The sequence below is a fragment of the Peromyscus leucopus genome, unplaced genomic scaffold (genome assembly GCF_004664715.2).
Source record: "Peromyscus leucopus breed LL Stock unplaced genomic scaffold, UCI_PerLeu_2.1 scaffold_1355, whole genome shotgun sequence".
Lineage (NCBI taxonomy): Eukaryota > Metazoa > Chordata > Mammalia > Rodentia > Cricetidae > Peromyscus > Peromyscus leucopus.
The window spans coordinates 482-20,328 of record NW_023504507.1 but is presented as its reverse complement, the minus strand read 5'-3'; the positions used below and the strand labels follow the sequence as shown (position 1 = coordinate 20,328).

The following is a 19,847-nucleotide window of genomic DNA, read 5'->3' as shown; positions in this document are numbered from 1 at the left end:
CCTGGGAGTATGAGGATGACCTGGGAGTAGAAGGGACCAAGTCACTCCTTGAGCTGAGCTGGAGTACTGACTATGCTACCCCAGATGGCCATAGGAGTATTAGTATGACAGTGGCTGAATAAAGAATTGAACTCTCATCAGGCTCAAATATTGTGCAGTCCTATTGACCCTGACTATGCTAAGGAGTATGAGGATGACCATGGAATGGAAGGTTCTTGGAAACTTACCACATTGGGCTGGTGTGCAGGCTTTGTGACAGCAGCTAGGTCTGGGAATATGATAATGTTGGGACCAGGGAGTTCTCAGTCACTCACAAGGCTGGACTGATCTGAGAGGGATTGTGGATCACTGTGTTGTGTGAGCTAACGCACGGCAGCAGGGGTCACTCGCCAGGCTTATCAGATCTGTGAGCTCTTTCCCGAAAAGTTGATCCAGATAAATCAAGTGTGGCAGCAGTTGGGAACAAAGGTAGGCCTGAGAGTCTGGTCATTGTGTGGAAGGGAGGGCTTCTGGTTTATCAGCCAGACTTGGCTGGTTGGTGAGGTGCTTGACCTGAACTAGACTTGCAATTGTCAGTACAGAAGGCAGTGTCATGACTCCTCACAAGGATGGGCTGGTGCTGAAGCTGTGCATCCCAAGCTCGGTCCAGGAGTATTGCTGGAGCCCATTTTCAGGTTCCTAGTGGCTTTACCCAGCAGGTCTGCTTAAAGAGGATAATTGGACCATGGGCCTGAGTGCAGGTGCCTGGGATGGTCTGCACTTGGCTGTGCCAGAGGGAGGTCTTTTGCTCCATCCCTTGGCATTCCTTTAAATATACTAGGGCAGAGACAGTCGAGGCCCGATGGATTAGGATCCAGGCCCTCTCTAGCCTATCCTGTATTTTCTATCTGTTTCTCTCCCCTCTTTATTTCTAACTAAGTCCCTTATCCCTCATTCCTCAAGAGTCCCTGGGGTAAATAAATGTGAGGGCTGGTCCCCCACAGAAGAAAGATAGGCTGATACCCAGGGTGAGCAAGCCAATCAGACATGGGGGTATTAACAACAGAAGAATAGGATTTTGAGCTCTCACCAACATAGGATGGTGAGCTTCAGACTGAGCTAGCTAAGCCAGGAATATGTGGATGGCCAGGTCAGGGAGGTTCTTGGGAACTCACCATGCTGGGCTGGTGTGCTGCCTGCTTCACCAAAGCTAGGCTGAGACTGTGGGGATAATCGTTGAGTGCAAAAATCCAGGTCATTCCCCAGTGTGGGGCAGAATACAGGCAGTGCAACCCAAGCAGGACACCAGCAAGATGGAATCATGAACCCTCACCAGGCAGGAGTGGCAAGGGCAGGTGAGGATCAAAACTGACCGCACTGAGCAGGTGTGCATTCTCTTGGAGTCCTGGCAGTGTGAGAATGCTGGGATTGGAGTTGTAGGGATGATGCAGGAGGGCAAGGATCTGAATACATCACCTGTGTGGGTATTTGGCAATCTGCTTATCCAGAAATGAGCCCAGGAGTCTGAGGATGGCGCAGGAGAGAGAGTCTGTATCATTCAGTTTTCTGGATTGTTTCTCAAGCTGTATGACCCAAGCTAATCCTGGGATAGTTGAGATGGTAAGGGAGGCTTAGTCTTGATCACTCAGCAGTGTATGATGGGGAAAAAGCAACCTGAACTCTACTGGCTCTGTGATCCTTGGGGTGACAAGGGATGGCAAGGATCTGGATCACAAATGGACTGAGCTTGTGTGCAAGCTTTGTGACCATGTTCTGCTAGTGTAGTGATGACATGAAAGGCTTGGATTCTTGGTCACTCATCAGGCTATCCAGTATGGGATTGTGAAGTCATGTTCTAATCTGAGTTTGGGATTGAGGGGCAGCAGTCTGGGTTATTTATCAAGCTTTGCAGGTCTACAAGATGCTTGACATGGGCTAAGCCTAGGTGTATACGATGATGCATGAATGCCAGGCTCTTAATCCTTTACTGGAATGAGCTTATGTCAAGGCTGCTTCAGCTATTCTGGACCTGGGAGTAATGGGGTGCCTAAGACACATACAAATTCACATGACTCACCAGCCTGGGCTACACTGAAGACTATGGGACCCAAGGTTGGCCTGGGGATATTAGTATCACACTGAAAGGTTATAATATTTTTTTGTTTGGGGTTTTTTTTTGATTATGTTTGTTTGTTTTGAGACAGGGTTTCTCTGTGTAGCTTTGGAGCCTGTCCTGGGACTCACTCTGTAGACCAGGCTGGCCTCGAACTCACAGAGATCCACCTGCCTCTGCCTCCCAAGTGCTGGGATTAAAGGTGTATGCCACCACCACCTGGCAAAGGTTAGGATATTAAGCTCTAACAGGCCTGGATGGTGTAAATTTTATTGACCCCATCTAGGCCCTTAGGTGTGGGTATGGCTGTAGCAGGTGAGGTTCATGGGAACTCACAAGACTCTGGGACAGCAGCTAGCACTGGAAGTGTGAAGATAGTATTGGAGAGCATTTGTTCTGGACACTCACCAGGCTGTGCTGTTCAGCAATGTGCCTGACCAAAAGTCTGCCTTAGGGGGAGTCTTGATCACCTATTGGGCTGAGCTGTTGGTGAGGCTGTAAGAGGCAAGGTAGGTCCGTGTTTATGAGGATGCTATATGAGAAATGTTATATCACTAGGGCACTATGGAACTCACTTTTCTCTCCTGCTGGCCAAGATGCTGGGTCCCATCCAGTCCCTGGATTATTAGGATGGTTAAGGGCAAGATTTTGAACACTTGCTATTGCAGGCTCATGAGGAGGCAACTTGACTGCAACCTGACCTGGGACTGTGTGGATGGCACGGGAGTACATGGTCTGGGTCACTCATAGGCTGAGCTTGTATGTGTAGCTCAGCCAACCTCAGGTTGGGAAAGCAGTAGGAAAGAGTCGAGTTCCAGGTCACTCACTTGATTGTGCTGCACACTCTGCCTGTGATTGTGAGGTCACCCACCTATCTGAGCAGTTGCAGCAGAGCAAGAATCTTGGTCATAAAGGAGGCTTGACTGGGAGTGTGAGAATTGTGCTGGAAGGTAAGGTCTTGATCCCTCACCAAGAAGAACCGGGAACTGTGAGGTTGTCCCAGCAGTGAAAGGGTTGAGGTCACTCACCTGGCTGGGCTGGAGTGGGGATTGTGTCCTAGGCTACACCTGAATTCATTGGTATGCAACTTCGGGATAGGACTTTATTTATCCCATTATTGTCATAAGGATGAGGAAAGGCAGAGTTGTGGGTCACTCACCAAGCTGAGCTAAATGTCCAAAACGAGCAGGACTATAACATCACTGGCTAGTCTGAACTGATATGGGAAGACAGGGTTCTCGGTCACTAATCTTGTGCAAGCTCCTGGCTGAGAACTAGGCTTGAGAGTGTGAAGATAGTACAAGGTTGTGTGTTCTTTGTCCCTTTCCACGATGGGCTGCTACCCAGGCTGCCTCACTTGAGATAGGCCTGGGACTAAGGATGACCTTGGAGTGGAAGATTCAGGGCACTCACAAGGCTGGCATGCAGTGCAGTCTGTGTGACCTAAGCTAAGGCTGGGAGAATTAGTAAGATGCAAGCAGGGTTTGAAATTGAGCTTTTACCATGACATGATAGTACATAGTCTAATTGACCCCAGCTAGGCTAGGACAATGCAAGAGTTGTGTTAGAGGACAGGATCCTGATTACTCACCAGACTGGGCTGTAAGCAACCTGTGTGATCCAAGGTAGGCCTGGGAGAATGAGGGTGGTGTGGGAATGCAGGGTCTTCATCAGTTGTAGATATGGGCCAGTCACCAGGTATCTTAAGACTAGTTGGGAGGCTGGGCGGTGGTGGCGCACACCTTTAATCCCAGCACTTGGAAGGCAGAGCCAGGTGGATCTCTGTGAGTTCAAGGCCAGCCTGGTCTACAAAGTGAGATCCAGGAAAGGTGAAAAGCTACACAGAGAAACCCTGTCTCGAAAAAACCAAAAAAAAAAAAAAAGAAAAGAAAAGAAAAAAAGACTAGTTGGGACTGGGACTGTAGGGATGGCACAGGAGAACAGAGTTCTGGTTCTCTCACCAGGTTGGGTTATGGGTTAACTATTTGACAGGACATAGGCCCCAGTTCTTAGGAATGTGAGAGTCTTGATCACTCACCAGGCTGGGCTGTTGCTCATTTTAATGACCCAAGATAAGCCTGTGAGAGCGAAGATGGTAAGTGTTGGGATAATGGGTAGCCTCTAGGCTGTCCAAAGGACAAGCTGTGTGTCCTAATCATGGCCTGTGTCAGGAAGGCAGAAGCATGTTGGAGTCATGAACACTCACTAGGCCATTTTGATTGGAAAGCTGCTCAAACTAGAAGTTTGAGAGAGGAGAACCTTGATCACTGACCAAGCTGCTTGAAGCCATAAAGTCCACCCATTGTTAGGCTTACATTGAATGGCCCTACCTTGGTCATTCACCAGGGTAGGCTCATGAGCAGGCAACTTGACATTAGCCCTTCCTGGTACTACAGGGATGTCACAGGAGGGCAAAGGTCTGGTTCACCCCTAGGGCCAGCTTGTATTTGGTCATCGTGACCTGATATAGGCCATGGGCAATAGTATTGGGGGAAAAGAATAAAGATCACTCACCAGCTTGTCTGGCATTATGAGACTAGCCAGTCTGAACTGCTATGGAATAGCAGTTGTCTAGGTCTCTGAAGAGGCTTGCCTGGTTAGTTAGCTGCTTGTCCTAAACTAGGCCTCAAATGTGAAGATTTATTGGAGGGAAGGTTCTTGATATCTCACCAGGATGGGGTTGTACCCATGCTGCTTAGTGCAAACCAGGCCTGTCACTATGTGGATGTGCTGTGAGTGCAAGGGCCCAGTCTACTTACCAGGCTTGCCTGGAGTGCTGACTTTGACCAAAGATAGGCCTGGGAGTATTAGTATGACATGAACGGAATAGGAGCTTGGACTGTCACCAGGATGGGGTGGTAAACAAACTAATTGACCATGGTTAGGCCAGGGAGTGTGATGATGGGTGAGTAACTTGGATATCCACCACACTGGGCTAGTGTGTAGGCTGTGTGACACCAACTAGGCCTGTCAAATAGGTGATTCTGGGTAGGGGCATAAAATAGTACATACTTTAAGGCAAAACTACATGCATAGCTTACATTTTAAGCTATGTTTTCTTAAAAGTATATTAAATGAAAACAGCCAAGTATACATGAGGATAACATATTGAATACATTACTTGGCCTTTGAATGTGGGGAAGTTGAAGGCAGATGGTGATCTTGGTTACTCACTATATTGGGCTGATAGGCAAGGTACCCAACTACAGCTAGGCCTGGGAATATGAGGATTGTGTGGGAGGAGAGAGTCTTCATGCTGTCATAGCTGGGTTGGTACCCAACAAGTCCTGGAATTATTAAGGTGGTTGGGAAGGGCTTCGTCTTGGGAAGCAGGCTGGGTCTTTGGGGATAGCATGGATTGGAAAAGGTCTGTCTGGATTACTAACAGGCAAGGCTGATATGTAGGCTCTGCAACCAGAGCTAGTCCTGGCAGTGTGGTAATGGTGGGGAACAGTGGGATTCTTGGTCACTCACAAGGTTGGGCTAATGCACAATCTGCCTGAAATTGTGTGATCACTCAGTCTCTTATGTGAGCTGGTGCTGGAGCACAGAGTTCTGGATCACTAACCAAGCTTGCATGTTCAGCAAGTTGTTTGGTCCTCATTAGACCCTGGAGGTGTGAGGGTGTTGAAAGAGGAAGAAGTCTTGATCTCTCACTGGAATAAGCTAGTGGCCAGGCTGCCTCACTCATGATAGGCCTGGGACTGTGGGGGTGTCCTGGAAGCACAAGGGAACTAGTCTCTCACCAGGGTTTGTTGGAAAGCAAGCTGTGAGATCCAAGCAAGGGCTGGGAATAACAATTAGTACCACAACAGTAGGTTAGGATACTGAGCGCTCACAAGGTTGGTATGGCTCACAATCTGATTGACCCCAGTTAGGCCAGGGAGTGAAGGATGGCTCTTCTAACAGGTGAGGTTGTTGAACATTCCCAATGTTGGACTGTGTGACACTAGCTAGTTCTGGCAGCATGAGGGTGGAACCAGATGGCAGAGTCTGGCTAACTTACCAATCTTATCTCCTACCAAATCTATTTGACTCAGCTGTTCTGGGACTGTGGGGATAGCACAGGAGGATAGGGGTCTTGTTCACTCACCAGGCTGCACTGGTCCGGCATCTGCCTGACTAAACTAGGCCTGGGAGACTCAAGAGGGTGCTGGGTACATGGCTTGATCACTCACCTGGCTGGCCTGTATATATATATGCTCAGCCTATATGATTCAAGCTAGGCCTGCAACTGTAAGGATGGCAAAGACAGGTGAGTATGTTGAACACTCACTAGGCTGTCCTGGTACTAAGGATGTGTGACCCACATATTGGGCCTATGAGTATTAGGAATGTGAAGGCAGTCTGGGTACTCACTATGTTTGGTTGATAGACATGCTCCTTGACCACAGTCATGCCTAGGAGTGTGAGGATGCTACAGGAGAGGAGAGTCTTGATCACTGAGTAGGCTGAGCTGGTGTCCAGACTGTTTTACCCATCCTAGTCCTGGGATACTTAGGTCGTGGAAGAGGACTGAGTGTTTATCACTGAGCAAGATAGACTGGTAAGAAAACAACTTGATCCCAGCTTTTCCTGAGATTGTGGGGATGACACAGAGTGACAAAAGTCTATATGATCTCAGATTGGCCAGCGAGTATGAAAATGGTGGACAAACATGCGTTTCTGGCTCACTCACCAGTCTATGTGGGGTTGTGAAATTACTTGCTAATCTTAGCTGGTGTGGAAGGTAGGGTTGCTAAACAGGCTTGGCTGGTCAGTAAGTGTCTTGACTAAAACTAAGTCTAGAAGTCCAAAGATGGTGCCGGAGGTTGAACTGTTGATGCCTCACCAGGATGAGCTCATGCCCACAGTATCTCATGAAAGTTAGAGAGTTCAGACTGTAAGGATGTCCTGGGAGTGCAAGGCTCCTGGTAAAACACCAAGCTGGGCTGAAGTGTAGGGTCTGCTATCCAAGCATGCTTAAAGATATTAGTAACAAAGAGGAGTGTAAAAGTTTGAGCTCTCACCAGGCTGGAATGGTTCATAGTCTAATTGACTCCAGCGAGGCCAGGAAATGTGAGGATGGCTCAGGTGGGAAAGGATGATGGCAACTCACTATGCCTGGCTCATGTGCAAGCTGTAGAAGACAGGTTAAGTGTGACAGGCTGGTGTTTTTGTGAGAATGGCAGGCTCTTAATCACTTGGTTGTGCTTTTCAGAGATCCAGTTGACTCAAACTAGGCCAGAGATTCTGAGAAATGGGTTGGATGGGAGTGGGGGGGTCTTAATCAGTAATCAGAGTAGCCTGGTGAACAGACAGCTTGACTCCAGCTATGCCTGAGTGTGTGGAGGTGCCACCTGTTGACAAATGTCTGGGTGACCTCTAGGCAGATCTTTTAATTTATTTATTTATATGTATTTTTAAAATTTCCTACAACATATTTTGATCATTTCTTTGCCTCTCCCAACTCTTCCCAGAATGTCTTCATCTCCCACACACTGAACTTCATGCTCTGTCTCTCTCTCAGAAACAAATAAATAAAATCCTTCTATATATGAAAATACCAATCCAAAAACAATCCAAAAAAAGCACAGAAAAATATGGAGTACATTTTGTGTTGGCTAACTATTCCTGGGCATAGGACTTTGACATGGATTATGGTTGATACACCAGAGTCACTTCATTAGAGAAAATGGGTTTTTCCTTTCCCAGCAGGTATCAGTTCTACATAACTTCTTGGTTAGTGTGGGGATTTGTGTTTCTAAGCTCAGATTTTTATCTGGTTTGAACTCTGTTCATTCATATGTGCATCATCTGAAAGACGTTCTTTGAAATCATCTACTACCTCTCGCTCTTCCAATCTTATGCCTCTTCTTCACCATAGATCCTGAGCCTAGGAAGATCTTGTAGTCAGGCTTTGTGACCCAATCTTGGCCTGTGAGTGTGGGGAAGTGATGCATATGGATTTTAAGACCTCATTAGGTTGAACTGATGGGCAAGATGCTGGACCACAGTTAGGCCTGGGGAGCATGAAGATGTACAGGCGAGGAAAGTCTAGATCACTGACCAAGCTATGCCAGTGAGCAGACAACTTGACCCTAGCTTGGATTAAGAGTATCTGGATGGAATAGGAGGGTCAAGGTCTGGGCCACTCATAGGCAGACCTGTAATGCTAGCTTTGAGTATTAGGGTGCACTAGGGGTGGGGGCAGGGTCTTGATCTCTCATGAGGCTGGCATTTTGGGTAATCTGTATAGCACAAGCTAGGCCTTGTATTATAAGGATGGTGTAGGACAGGATCTTGATCACTCACCAGTATGGGCTTGTGCTTAGGCTGCTTGACCCCTAGTACAGGAGGGCAGAGGTCTGTATCACTCACCAGGCTATGCTGGTCAGCAAGCTTCTTCACCTGAACTAGGCCTGGGAGTGTTAGGAAGGCTCTAGAGGGGGAGCCTTAAGCATCAAACAGAGTGGCCTGGTGCTCAGTCTATGTGAATAAATATTGGCTTCTGACTATGAGGAAGTTTAAGGCAGGAGATTTTGGGTAATCACTATGCTTGTGACAGACAAGCTACCTGCCCAGAGTAAAGCCCTGCAGTGAGGATTATCAAGAAGGAGGGAGTCTTTTACCCTAGTTTTTTTTTTCCTTTTTCTGGAGCTGAGGACCGAACCCAAGGCCTTGCGCTTGCTAGGCAAGCGCTCTACCACTGAGCTAAATCCCCAACCCCAAGAAGGAGGGAGTCTTAATCACTGACTGGGATGCAACTGGTAAGTAGGCTGCTTGAACCCAACAGGTCTTGGGACTATTAGGATGATGGAGAGGCCCAGGGCCAAATCACTTACCAGGTTAAGCGAGTGAGTAGAAAGCTCTTCCTTGATTTATGGGAAAGGCAGGGGAAAGCATGGATGGAGCTAGGCCTGGGAGTATGCTAATAGTGCAAATGGGTGGGCTTATAGCCTAGTCTGGTAGGCAAGCATCTTGACTCAAGCTAGGCATGAGAGTTGGAGGGCAGTGTGTAAGGGCAGTGTCTTGATCACTTATCAGTCTGGGCTCGTATCTGGAGGCTTGACCAAAGCCTGAGACTATGGGGATGACACACAGGGACTTAGCACTCTGGGTCACTTACCCCACTTCACTATTCAGGAATCTGCTTGACCAAACTAGTCCTGGGAATCTGCAGAAGGTGCTGGAGTGTGAGCCTTGACACTCATGGAGCTGGGGTGTTGCTCAGGCTGTGTGAACCAAGCAAGGCCTATCAGTGTGAGGAGGATACTGAAGAGAAAGTCTAGATTGCTAAGGCACTTAGGGCATTTACCTCTTTCCTCTGGTGTCTACACTGCTTGACTTCAACAAGCCCTGGAATTGTTTCTACGCTGGGGAAGTGTAGAATCCAGGGTCACTCATCTCTTTGGACTGGTGAAGGTTGCCTATGATTATGAGACCACACCTAGACTGAGTAGTTGCAGTAATGTGGGGGTCTGGCTCACAATGAAGGATTGGATGGTCTCAGAACTACTTGAGTGGAACTGTGGCTGGGAGTATGAGGATGGTGCGGGAGAAGAGAGTCTTAATTCCTTACCAAGTGGGGCAAGGCCTGGGAATGGGATGATGTCCTGGAAGTGTAAGGGTCCAAGTCACTCAACAAGATGGACAGATGTACAGGCTGTGCAATCCAAGTTAGTAGGGTACCTGCAGGACCTTGAGCTCTCACCAGGCTAAGACAGTAAGCAATGTGATTAACCAAGCTATAGTAGAGAGGGTGAGGATGGTTGGGGTATGTGTGGCTATTGGGAACTCACATGCAGAGCTGGTATGCATCACCCAGGCTAGCCTTGGACTGTGTGTGTGTGTGTGTGTGTGTGTGTGTGTGTGTGTGTGTGTGTGTGTCATAGGAGAAGACCTACTATGGATCACCACTTGCCGGAGTAAGATGGTAAGTAGGCAGCTTTACCCCCAGGTAACTCTGTGAATGTGGAGATGTGAAAGGATAAAGGGCTGGGTCCCTCACAGGCTAAGTATTTGGATTGGGGTTTCTATTCATTTATTTTGCATCTTGACTGCAGTTGCCCCTCCCTCCTTCCCTCCCATTCCCTCCCCCCACTCCCCCTCTGCCCACATCCCAATATGTTCCTCTGTTTCTATTCGGAAAGGGCAGGCCTCCCATGGATAACAAGACATGGCATACCAAGTTTCAGTAAGACTAAGTACCTCCCCATGTATTAAGGCTGGGTAAGGTAACCCAGTATAAGGAGTAGGGTCCAAAACCCCAGTAAAAGTGTCAGAGACAGCCCCTGCTCCCACTGTTAGGAGTACCACAAGAGGACCAAGCTAAACAACAGTAACATATGTGCAGAGTACCTAGGTCAGTCCCATGCAGGCTCCCCAGCTGTAAGTTCAGTCTCTGTGAGCTATGTAGCCAGGTTAGTTGATTCTATGGGTTTTCTTTTGATGTCCGTGACCCCTCCAGTTCCTACAATCCTTCCTCCCTCTTTTTGGCAGGATTCTCTAAGCTCTGCCTAATGTTTGGCTGTGGGTCTCTTTCTCAGTTTCCATCAGTTACTGGACAAAGTCTCTCTGATAACAGTTGGCATCCTTACATTGGGTATATCATTATGCATCCTTACATTGGAATTGTTTTTATTAACTTGTGTTTGGTTCTATCCTAGGTCACTGGATCATCCAACCTGTAAGTCCTGGTGTTTCAGGAAGTGCCAGGGGAGGGCTCACTCTCACAGCATGGGTCTTAAGCTGGACCAGTCATTGGATGGACACTCCCTCAATCTCTAGGTCGCCCTTACCCCAGCACAACCCATAGACAGGACAAACTACTGGGTTGGTGTCCCAAGCCCTCCACTTGAAGTCTTGCCTGATCAGAGAAAATGGCCAGTTCAAGTTACATATCTGCAATTGCCAGAAGTGTTAGTTGGGGTCATCCTTGTAGATTCCTGGGAGGTTCCCTTGTGCCAGGTTTCTACATGACCCCCAAATGTCCCCCCTTTCAAATTGTCTCTTTCAGTATTCTCCCACCTACTTCCCCCTAACCTAATCTCTCATGTTCCCATCCCTTCCAGCCCACAGTCCATTCACAAAATCTCTTCTATTTCGTCTTCCCAGGAAGATCCAAGCATCCCACCCTTAGCCCTCTTTGTTACCTTGTCTCTGTGGGTTTATGGATGGTAGCCTGATTATCCTTAATTTTACCGTTAATATCCACTTATGAGTGAGTGCATACCGTATTTGTCTTTCTGGGTCTGGGTTACCTTACTCAGGATGAATTTTTCTAGTTCCATCCATTTATCTGCAAATTTCATTATAAATCTGGGAATGGTACTGTGGTATTCTTTTGACTGGGCAGGGTTTTATGTCACTCATGAAACTGGGTTTGTGGACAAACTGCTTAACCCAGGGTAGGCTTGAGATGTGAGGATGAATTGAGATGGCAAGGTCTTGATAACTCAACAGCCTGAGCTAGTATCCAAGCTGCTTGACCTCAAGCTGGTCAGGGACTTCAGAAATGACACAGGAGTGCAGGATCTACATTATTCACCAGGCTGTGATCATTGGCCTTATGCTTGATCTGAACTAGGCCTGGAAGTCTCAGAGGCTACTTGAATGGAAATCTGGATCACTCATGATGCTAGGATATTGTTCAGGTTATATTGTTCAAGTTAGGCCTGTGAGTGTGAGTATAAGAAGGCAGGTGGAGACATTGGACACTCATTATTGTGGCCTAATACCCATGCTGTGTGACCCAGTCTTAGCCCCTGAGTGTGCAGAAGGGGAAGACAGGTGATGATCCTAGGCACTCATAGGCTGGGCTGATGGACAATCAGCTGGACCATAGATATGCCTCAAGTGTGAGGATGGTGTAAGAGGGCACACTCTTGGTCACTAACTAGAAGTCAACTTTACTCCAGCCAGGCGTGGGAGTGTAGGGGTGCACAGGTTGGCAAAGGTCTGTCACTCAAATATCTGGCTTTTGCATGGTCTTTGTGAATGGAGATAGGGAGATGGTAGTAATGGTGGTGAAGGGTGTGGTTGTGGGTCTCTCACCAGGATGAGCTGGGGCATCAAGTGCCTGGTAATTTTACCTAAGCCTCTAACTGAGCTGGTAAGAAAGAATGGGGGACTGACTCATTATCAAGTTCGACTGGGAGTTTCAATTTTGTGCAGAAGTGCAGTCTTGATCTTTCATCAGGATGGGCTGGTATACAGGCTGCTTCACTCATGATAGGCCCGGAAGATGTCCTCGGAGAGCAGGATCTGGTTCAGAAAGCAGGCTAGGGGACCCAAGCAAGGCCTTAGAGCATTATTTTGACAGTGACAGAATAGGTTAGGTCTGATTGGCTACAATTAGGCCAGTGAGTGTGAAGATGTTTTACACAGGAGAGAGTCTTAGGAACTCACAGCACTTGTCTGTTGAGCAGGCTGTGTGACACTAGCTAAGCCTAAGCAGTATTAGGATGGTGTGAGAAGAAATGGTTTCATCACTCACCAGTCTGGTGCTCAGGACACACAATTGAAGGGATGGCCACACTGAGTAGGGTTCTGTGTCATGCACCAGATTAGGCAGGTCCACAGGCTACTTCATCCTAACTAGGCCTTAGCATCTGAGGAAGGCACTGGAGGGCAAGTCTTGATGACTCACTAGACTGGGCTGTTCAATTGCTAGAAAACACTCTTGATATAAAGTTCCCTCTAATTTCATGCTTACACAACTGAGCTTTCCTCCTAAATGGCCCCAAACATTATTGATAATATTCAAGTGCAATACTGCAAAACCCCTTGAAAGGTCAAATGTGGAAGATGGTTCGTTGAAATAGTGTTTTATGGGGCTGGAGAGATGGCTCAGTGATAAAGAGATCTGTTTGTTCTAACAGAGGGCTCCAGTTTGTTTCCCAGCACCCTCAGGGAATCCACCTCCCTGGTCTGAGCATACTACACAAGCAGCACACAGACATACATTCAGCAGACATACACTCATACACATAAAATGTAGAATTAAGTTAAATGTAAATTTTTCTTAAGGGGACTAATGTGACAATATAGTTATAAAGTCTAGGAGAAATTGAAACCAACCTACAATTTCACTACCTAGCAAATGAAGTGGTTGTGTTCTTTAACTCACAAGCTAGAAAATCATTTAAATGTACTATCCAAACTATAGCAAACTCACTTAAAAAAAAATATTGCCACTCTATCTTATGCCAGGTCTTCACAGCTGTGACATGGTTTAAATTCCATAATCCATCCCCAAGAGGATCCCACCCCAAGCAAAAATCAAATTTCTCCATATAAGGTGACCCATCCATAGACTGTGTCTTAACCCAACACAGTCATCATATTGTAGTTTTGAGAAGGGCTTGCTCTGCCCAATAGAGTCTTCTCCTTGCAGCTGACTCTGCTATCTCCCATTTGCTCTTTGGTGCCACTTTGAGAAGTACCTCCCGCTGGAAAGGCTTCATACAGCACACAGATGGAGCCATCCTCCCCAATTCTGTAGGACACTTCATAGGGATCCACCCAGAGTGTAAGCTCACATGGGAGAAGCCTGAACAGCTCCTGACTGCTCAATCCAATCTGCTGGGCTGCCTGTCCAATCAGAGGATCCATCTTATGATTGATGCGAAGGCACCTATAGCCCGATCCCTTGCAGGGCTTCTCTGGAAACCAGTGATGTTTGTAATGCTCTTCCAGTAGCTCCTGCAGGCTCTGGCTGAAGGTCTGCAGCTGTTGTTCGCTCCTGAGGCCCTTGGTGCTGAGGAACTTCGAGATGAATGTAGCGGCAGCACTGATCTCGCCTCTCATGGTGGCTGCAAGGATATAGAAGGGATACATCTGGGTGACAGATAGGTTAGCAGTGTGGCCTGAAGTCAGAGTAGCCACCCCAGGCTTCTGCTTTCTAGAGAATGAAGGCCATGAGGCAGCTACTAGCTCTAAGGGCTCTTTTCAAAACTTTTCTCTTGGAGGAAAGAAGTCATTGTGCAGGGTAGAGATGGGAAAACAGAGATAGCCTGATCATGTCACTTTGACCTTTCCAGTCACCTCTACCACCAGCTCAGAACCCTCCAAGGATCCCAAGAGTTGTACTTCCAGCTCCAAGGGGCAAAATTACATACATTCTTAAAGGCATATTAAGCTTAAATGGGCTGAGCACACAGGATAACACATTGAATACATACCTTGGCCGGTGAATGTGAAGAAATGGAATGCACTCGCTAGACTGGGCTGATGGGAAAGCTGCCTGGCCAGAGATGGGACAGGAAATATGGGGATGGTGCAGGAGTGGATGTCCTTGATTACTAATACAAAGCTGTTCTTATTTCCAGGCTACTGGATCCTAACCAGTACTGGGATCCAGTTAGGATGGTCAGGGAGAGCTTAGTCTTGATCACATACCAGGATAAGCTAATGGGCAAGCACCTTGACCACAGTTTACATTGGGACTGTGTAGTTGGCATAGAAAGATGTAGCCCAAGCTAGGCTGGAAGTGTGTTAATGTTGCAGATAGGCAGGGTTATAGTTGACTCAGCAGGCCAAGATCGGTGTATAAGTGCTGTGACCCAAGCTATGGTGTATAGTGTGCAAGGGCAGGGTTGTCTTTATCACTTACCAGTTAGGTCTGATGAGCAGGCAGATTGACCTTAGCTGAGCTAGACACTGGTCAGATGGCACAAAAGTGCAAGGTCTGGGTCACTCAGGAGGTTGGTTCAAGTACAGGCGTGTGACTGAAGCTGGACTTGGGAGTATTAGTACACCAGCAGCAGAAAGAATCTCAAGTTCTCACCAGGCTGGTATGGTACACAGTATGATTGACTCTGACTAGAAAATGGACTGGTCCAGGCAGTGATGGTCTTAGCATCTCAGTAGTCAGGGATAGTGCCCAGACTGCTTGATGCTTTATGGGCCTGGGAACAGAGTTCTGGATTGCTCATGGAAAACTGAGGCAAATTGACTGACCAAAGCAGGACTGGGATATTGGAGTGGTGCAGGATGGCAATGTCTTGACATCTCTCCAATATGGGATAGTATGTGGGCTACTTGACCCCTACTGTGTCTGAGACTCTGGAGATGGCACAAGAGGGCAAGGGTATGAGTCATTCAGAAGACCATGTTGGTCCATGATCAGCTTGACCCAAACTAAGCCTGGAAATTGAGGAAGACACTGGCCAGGCTCTGCTGCTGCTCAGGCTAAAAGGCCAAAGCTAGGCCAGTGAGAGTGATGAAGGCAAGTATATTTATTAGGTAAGCTGCTTGATGTCAGCTAGGGCTGGGTGTACAAGGATTGTGTGGGACAAGAAGCTCTTAATCACTGAATATGCTCTTTTGGTGCCCATGCTATTTGTTCTAAACATGTCTTAGATTGCTAGGCTCATGAGGGAGGAAGGGAGGAGCTGGTATTGATCATCACCAGAGTACGCCATTGGGTAGGTGGCTTGGTCCCATACAGTTCTGTGTCTATGGGGATAACAAGGGAAGACAAAGTTCTGGGTCACAGAGATGACTTGTATGCAGGCTATGTGACCTGTGCTAGCCCTGCTAGTGTGGTAATGTGGAAGAGCAGGGTTCTGTGTTACTTACCATTCTGGTCTGGTACACAATATGCCTGGGATTGTCAGACCACTTTCTAGTCTAGGGTGAGGCAAGAGGACAACATGCTGGGTCATTAACCAGGTTTGGCAGGCCCATATGCTCCTTGACCTGAATTAGGCCAAGGAGTGTGAGGATGGGACATGAGGAGGGCAGGATCTCTCTCCCTCACCAGGACAGGTGCCCAGGCTTCTGCAGCCATTCTAGGCCTGGGGATGTGCGGATGTTCTTGGAAGTACAGCAGTCTGGGTCCTTCACCAGGCTGGGCTAGAGTACAGGCATTGTTACTCAAGCTATTACAGAGTACTAGTCACCCTGGGAGGCCAGGATCTCAAGCACTCACCAGACTACTACAATGTACAATCCAATTGACTCCAGCTAGGTCAGGTTGCTGAGGATATCTATGGCAGGTGAGGTGTGTAGGAACTCACCAGGCCTTGTAACAATTCCAAGGCTTTGTAGTTGGAGGATGTGGTAGTAGAGCTGGGTCTTGACCACTTAGCAGTCTGGGCTGGGAATATGAGCTTACATGGAGGTCAGTGGTCTGGAACACTCACCAGGATGTGCTGGTCAGTGATCTACTTCACCAAAGATCTCAGATGGCTAGTTGATGGGGAAATCTTGATCACTCACTTGCTTTGTCTCTTCAGGCTGTGTGGTCCAGGGTAGGGCTGTGAGTGTGAGGAGGATACATGAAGAGAGAGTCTTGATTATCAGGGTACATATTGTTTCCCCCAAGAAGTCATGAAATCTTTAGGACTTTGTGGGAAGGGATGGGGGGCATCTGGGACTTGATAACTTACCAAAGTAGGCTTGGGAGCAGGCAGCCTGACTGCAGGTCAACCACTGATTGTGGGGATGACACAGGAGGACAACAATACGATTTTCTCCCAGGTTGAGTTTGTTTGCAGGCCCTCTAACTCAAGCTAGACCTGAAAGAATGGTAATGGTAGGAAGCAGTGGGTTCAAGATCATTTACCTGGTTGGGCTGGTCCCCAGTCTGCCTGTAATTATGAGATCACTCCCTAGGCTGAGGTGGAGGAAGGCAGGTGTCTGGGTCACAAAGAAGTCTTGGCTTGCCTGAGAGCTGCTGGAGTGGGACCATGCCTGGGAGTGTGTGAATGACACCAGAGTACAGGGTCTTGATCCCTCACCCAGAGGGGCCTGGTTCTATGGAGATGTCCAGAGAGTACAAGGGTCCAGATTATTCACCAGGCTTGGTTAGAGTGCAGGCTGTACATCACAAACTAGGCCTGCAGGTATTAGGACCACACTAGCAGGATAGGATCATGATCTTTCATCATGTTGGGATGCTGTGCAATCTGATTAACCCAGCTAGGTCAGTATGGAGATGGTGTGGAGGATAAGGCCATGATCATTAGTCAGACTAAATTGCTACCCATGCTTCATGACCCCAGCTGGGTCTGGGAGTGTGGTAATGGTGCAGATTGGTGAGGTATTGAGGCATTCACCAGGCTGGGATAGTAAGTAACAATGTGACCCAAACTAGGTCTGCGAATGTGAGGATTGAATGGGAGGGCAGCGCCTTGATCACTCACTGGTCTGGTCTGGTGCCCAGGCTGCTTGACACCAGCTAGGCCAGAGACTCTGATAATGGCAGAGGAATTTTGCGGTAACTCACTAACTTAGTTGGAGAGCCAACTGACCTGAACTAGGCCTGAGAGTCTGGAGAAGACGCTAGTTGGGGAATCTTGATCACTTACCAGGTTGGGCTGTTGTTCAGGCTCTATAACCCAAGCTAGGCCTATGAGTATGTTATAGACTGGTGGATATATTGGGTACTCACAACACTGGCCTGGTAGACTGTCTTCCTAGGATCATGACACCCCTTGATAGTCTGAGATCAACTGGGCAGAGGTCTGCACAACTAAGCAGACTTGGCTGGTTAGTGAACTGCTTGACCCAAACTCCATCTGAGTGTGTCAAGATGATTTGGTAAGGTTGGCTCTTGAGTCTACACTGAACTGGAAGACAGGCTATTCAACCCACATGAGGTCTAGGAGCATTAGTAAGACACCCCGGGATAAGGTCTTGAGCTCTCACCAGGCTGAGATGGTGTTCAGTCTGTTTGACCCCAGTAGGCCAGGCAGTAAGAGAATGACTCTGGCTGGCAACTTCCTGGGAATTCAACATGCTGAGCTTATATACAGACTGTGGGACACCAGCTAGGCTTGGCTGTGTGAGAACAGGTTCTTTTCTGAGTTACTTACCAGTCTGGGCTGGTGCCAGCCTGCTTTACATGAGTGTGGTTATGATGAGGATGGGTGGGGTTCTGTGTAACTCTCCAGGCTGGTCTGGTACACAGACCACTTACTATTGTGAGATCACTGCTAGTCATACCTGGTGGGGGAGGGGGGGTTCTATGTTACTAGGCCAGGGAAAGTGATGATGTCAAGGGGTGCCTATGCTGCTTCACCCAAGCTATGCATGTGGCTATGAGGAATATTCTGGAATATCTGTGGATCACTGTCAATTTTGGATTAAGGAATAAAATAAATGTTCCCTGTGTTTGCTCTATCTCTAAGAAAGGCATTTTTTCATGGAAAGAAATGGATTAATGTTTCAGGATACTTCTACAAGGGAAGTTTTACTTTATTGATGCAGAATAGCACACACATATTATCAACATCTATATGCTGTAGTTCTTAGGATGTGAAAGCTGATTGTATGAGTTAGCTGAGTGGTAGATTAAGTACACAGTTTTTAATGATCTTAAGGCATGTTATTATTACTGTTATTGTTATTGGTTTTTTTTCAAGGCAAGGTTTCTCTGTGTAGCCCTGGCTGTCCTGGAACTTACTCTGTAGACCAGGCTGGCCTCAAACTCAGAGATCTGCTCAAGGCATATTATTAACTTTGTTTCAAGGCCAAGTAAGAGGTGTTTTCAGAAATAGGTATCATCAGCATTCCCAAGAAGCATGTCTATGCAGGTGATCACTGGTGGAATGGTAGTCAAGGCATGATAGAGCGGTGTCAGAGTCACATCATTCTTTAAAGGTGACAGAGTACAACACAGAGAAGTCAGAAAAGCTAAATAAGCAAGGATGTAATCCTGAAAACCAATTAGAAAAGTGTAGCCAGATGCATCAGTGTTCTTCTTTAAGTGTCCCCCTCCATCATCCTGACATTCCCAGACCAGGGATGTTATTGCGTCCCTGAGGATAGGAAAGACTGACACACATGCAGTGGAAGTTGATGAGGAAGCCTTCTTGATTTCTCCCAAACCACATGACAGCAGTTTCAAGAGGATGTACACGCCTAAGCATTTCTTGACCAGGCTTGATTAAGACATAAGCTGCCTGACAAAATGAGGCCTCAGGTGTGAAAATAGTCCAGGAAGGCAGAGACTTGATCACTCACCATGATGGGATGCTTTCCAGACTGCTTGAGCCAAGCTAGGCCTATCAATGTGAGGATATAATGGGCCATTCACCAGGCTGCAGTGGAGTAAAGGCTATGCCACTCAAGCAATCGCTGGGCAAATTATTGTTTCTCTGGGAGAAAAAGGATAGAATATTGAACTCTAATCAGCCTGGGATAATGTGCAGTCTGATATATCCAACTAGGCCTAGAGGTGTGAGGATGGCTATGGAAGGCAGGGTACATGGGAACTTATCAGGCTTCTTGGTGACAGTTGGGCCAGGATGTCTGAGGAGGTTTCTGAGAGCAAGGTCTTAATCAATCCATAATGTAGGCAGGTGCCCAGGATCGTGGACTTTAGAACATGTAGTCAAGGTTTTGGGTCACTCACCAGGCTAGGATGGTAAACAGGCTGATGGAACCCACCTAGCCCTGGGATTTATGGTGATGGCACCAGGGTACAAAGGTTTATGTATTTCACCAGGCTCCATGATCTGAGTTAGGCCTGGTATTGTGGTAATGGTGAGAAAGTTGGCCCATGGTGTTGTGGTCAAGTGGGGGCCAATGAGAATCAGCCTGCCCCTCATTGCCCCTCTTGATGCACTTAGAGACAGGTGGTATGGGCAGATGAGACCACACAGTGGTGCAACACAGTTCAATGATGATGAACTCTGATCTGGTGGACCATGCCTGTAGGAGAAGCTATCATATAATTCAGAGCCACAGTGGCTATTGAGTTCAGGGATGCAGCATGGCAGATGACTAAATAAGTAAGGTTTAAACTATAATGAGGGGAATCATA

General features: G+C 47.5%; 1 protein-coding gene across 2 annotated transcripts; it reads right to left on the bottom strand.

The window, feature by feature from the left end:
- Window positions 1-13,274: 13,274 nt before the first annotated feature.
- On the bottom strand, window positions 13,275-17,997 carry Btg1 (BTG anti-proliferation factor 1). 2 transcript variants are annotated; one of them, XM_037201767.1, is made up of 4 exons: window positions 17,896-17,997; window positions 16,468-16,596; window positions 16,222-16,335; window positions 13,275-13,887 (listed from the first exon to the last, which is right to left on the bottom strand). In XM_037201767.1, the coding sequence occupies exon 4, from the start codon at window positions 13,880-13,882 to the stop codon at window positions 13,397-13,399; it is 486 nt and encodes a 161-aa protein (XP_037057662.1). In that variant the 5' UTR covers window positions 13,883-13,887; window positions 16,222-16,335; window positions 16,468-16,596; window positions 17,896-17,997; the 3' UTR covers window positions 13,275-13,396. The 2 variants fall into 2 exon arrangements, with proteins under 2 accessions (XP_037057662.1, XP_028718742.2); XM_028862909.2 differs by lacking the exon at window positions 17,896-17,997 and having other exon boundaries at window positions 16,468-16,736.
- Between the last annotated feature and the right edge of the window lie 1,850 nt (window positions 17,998-19,847).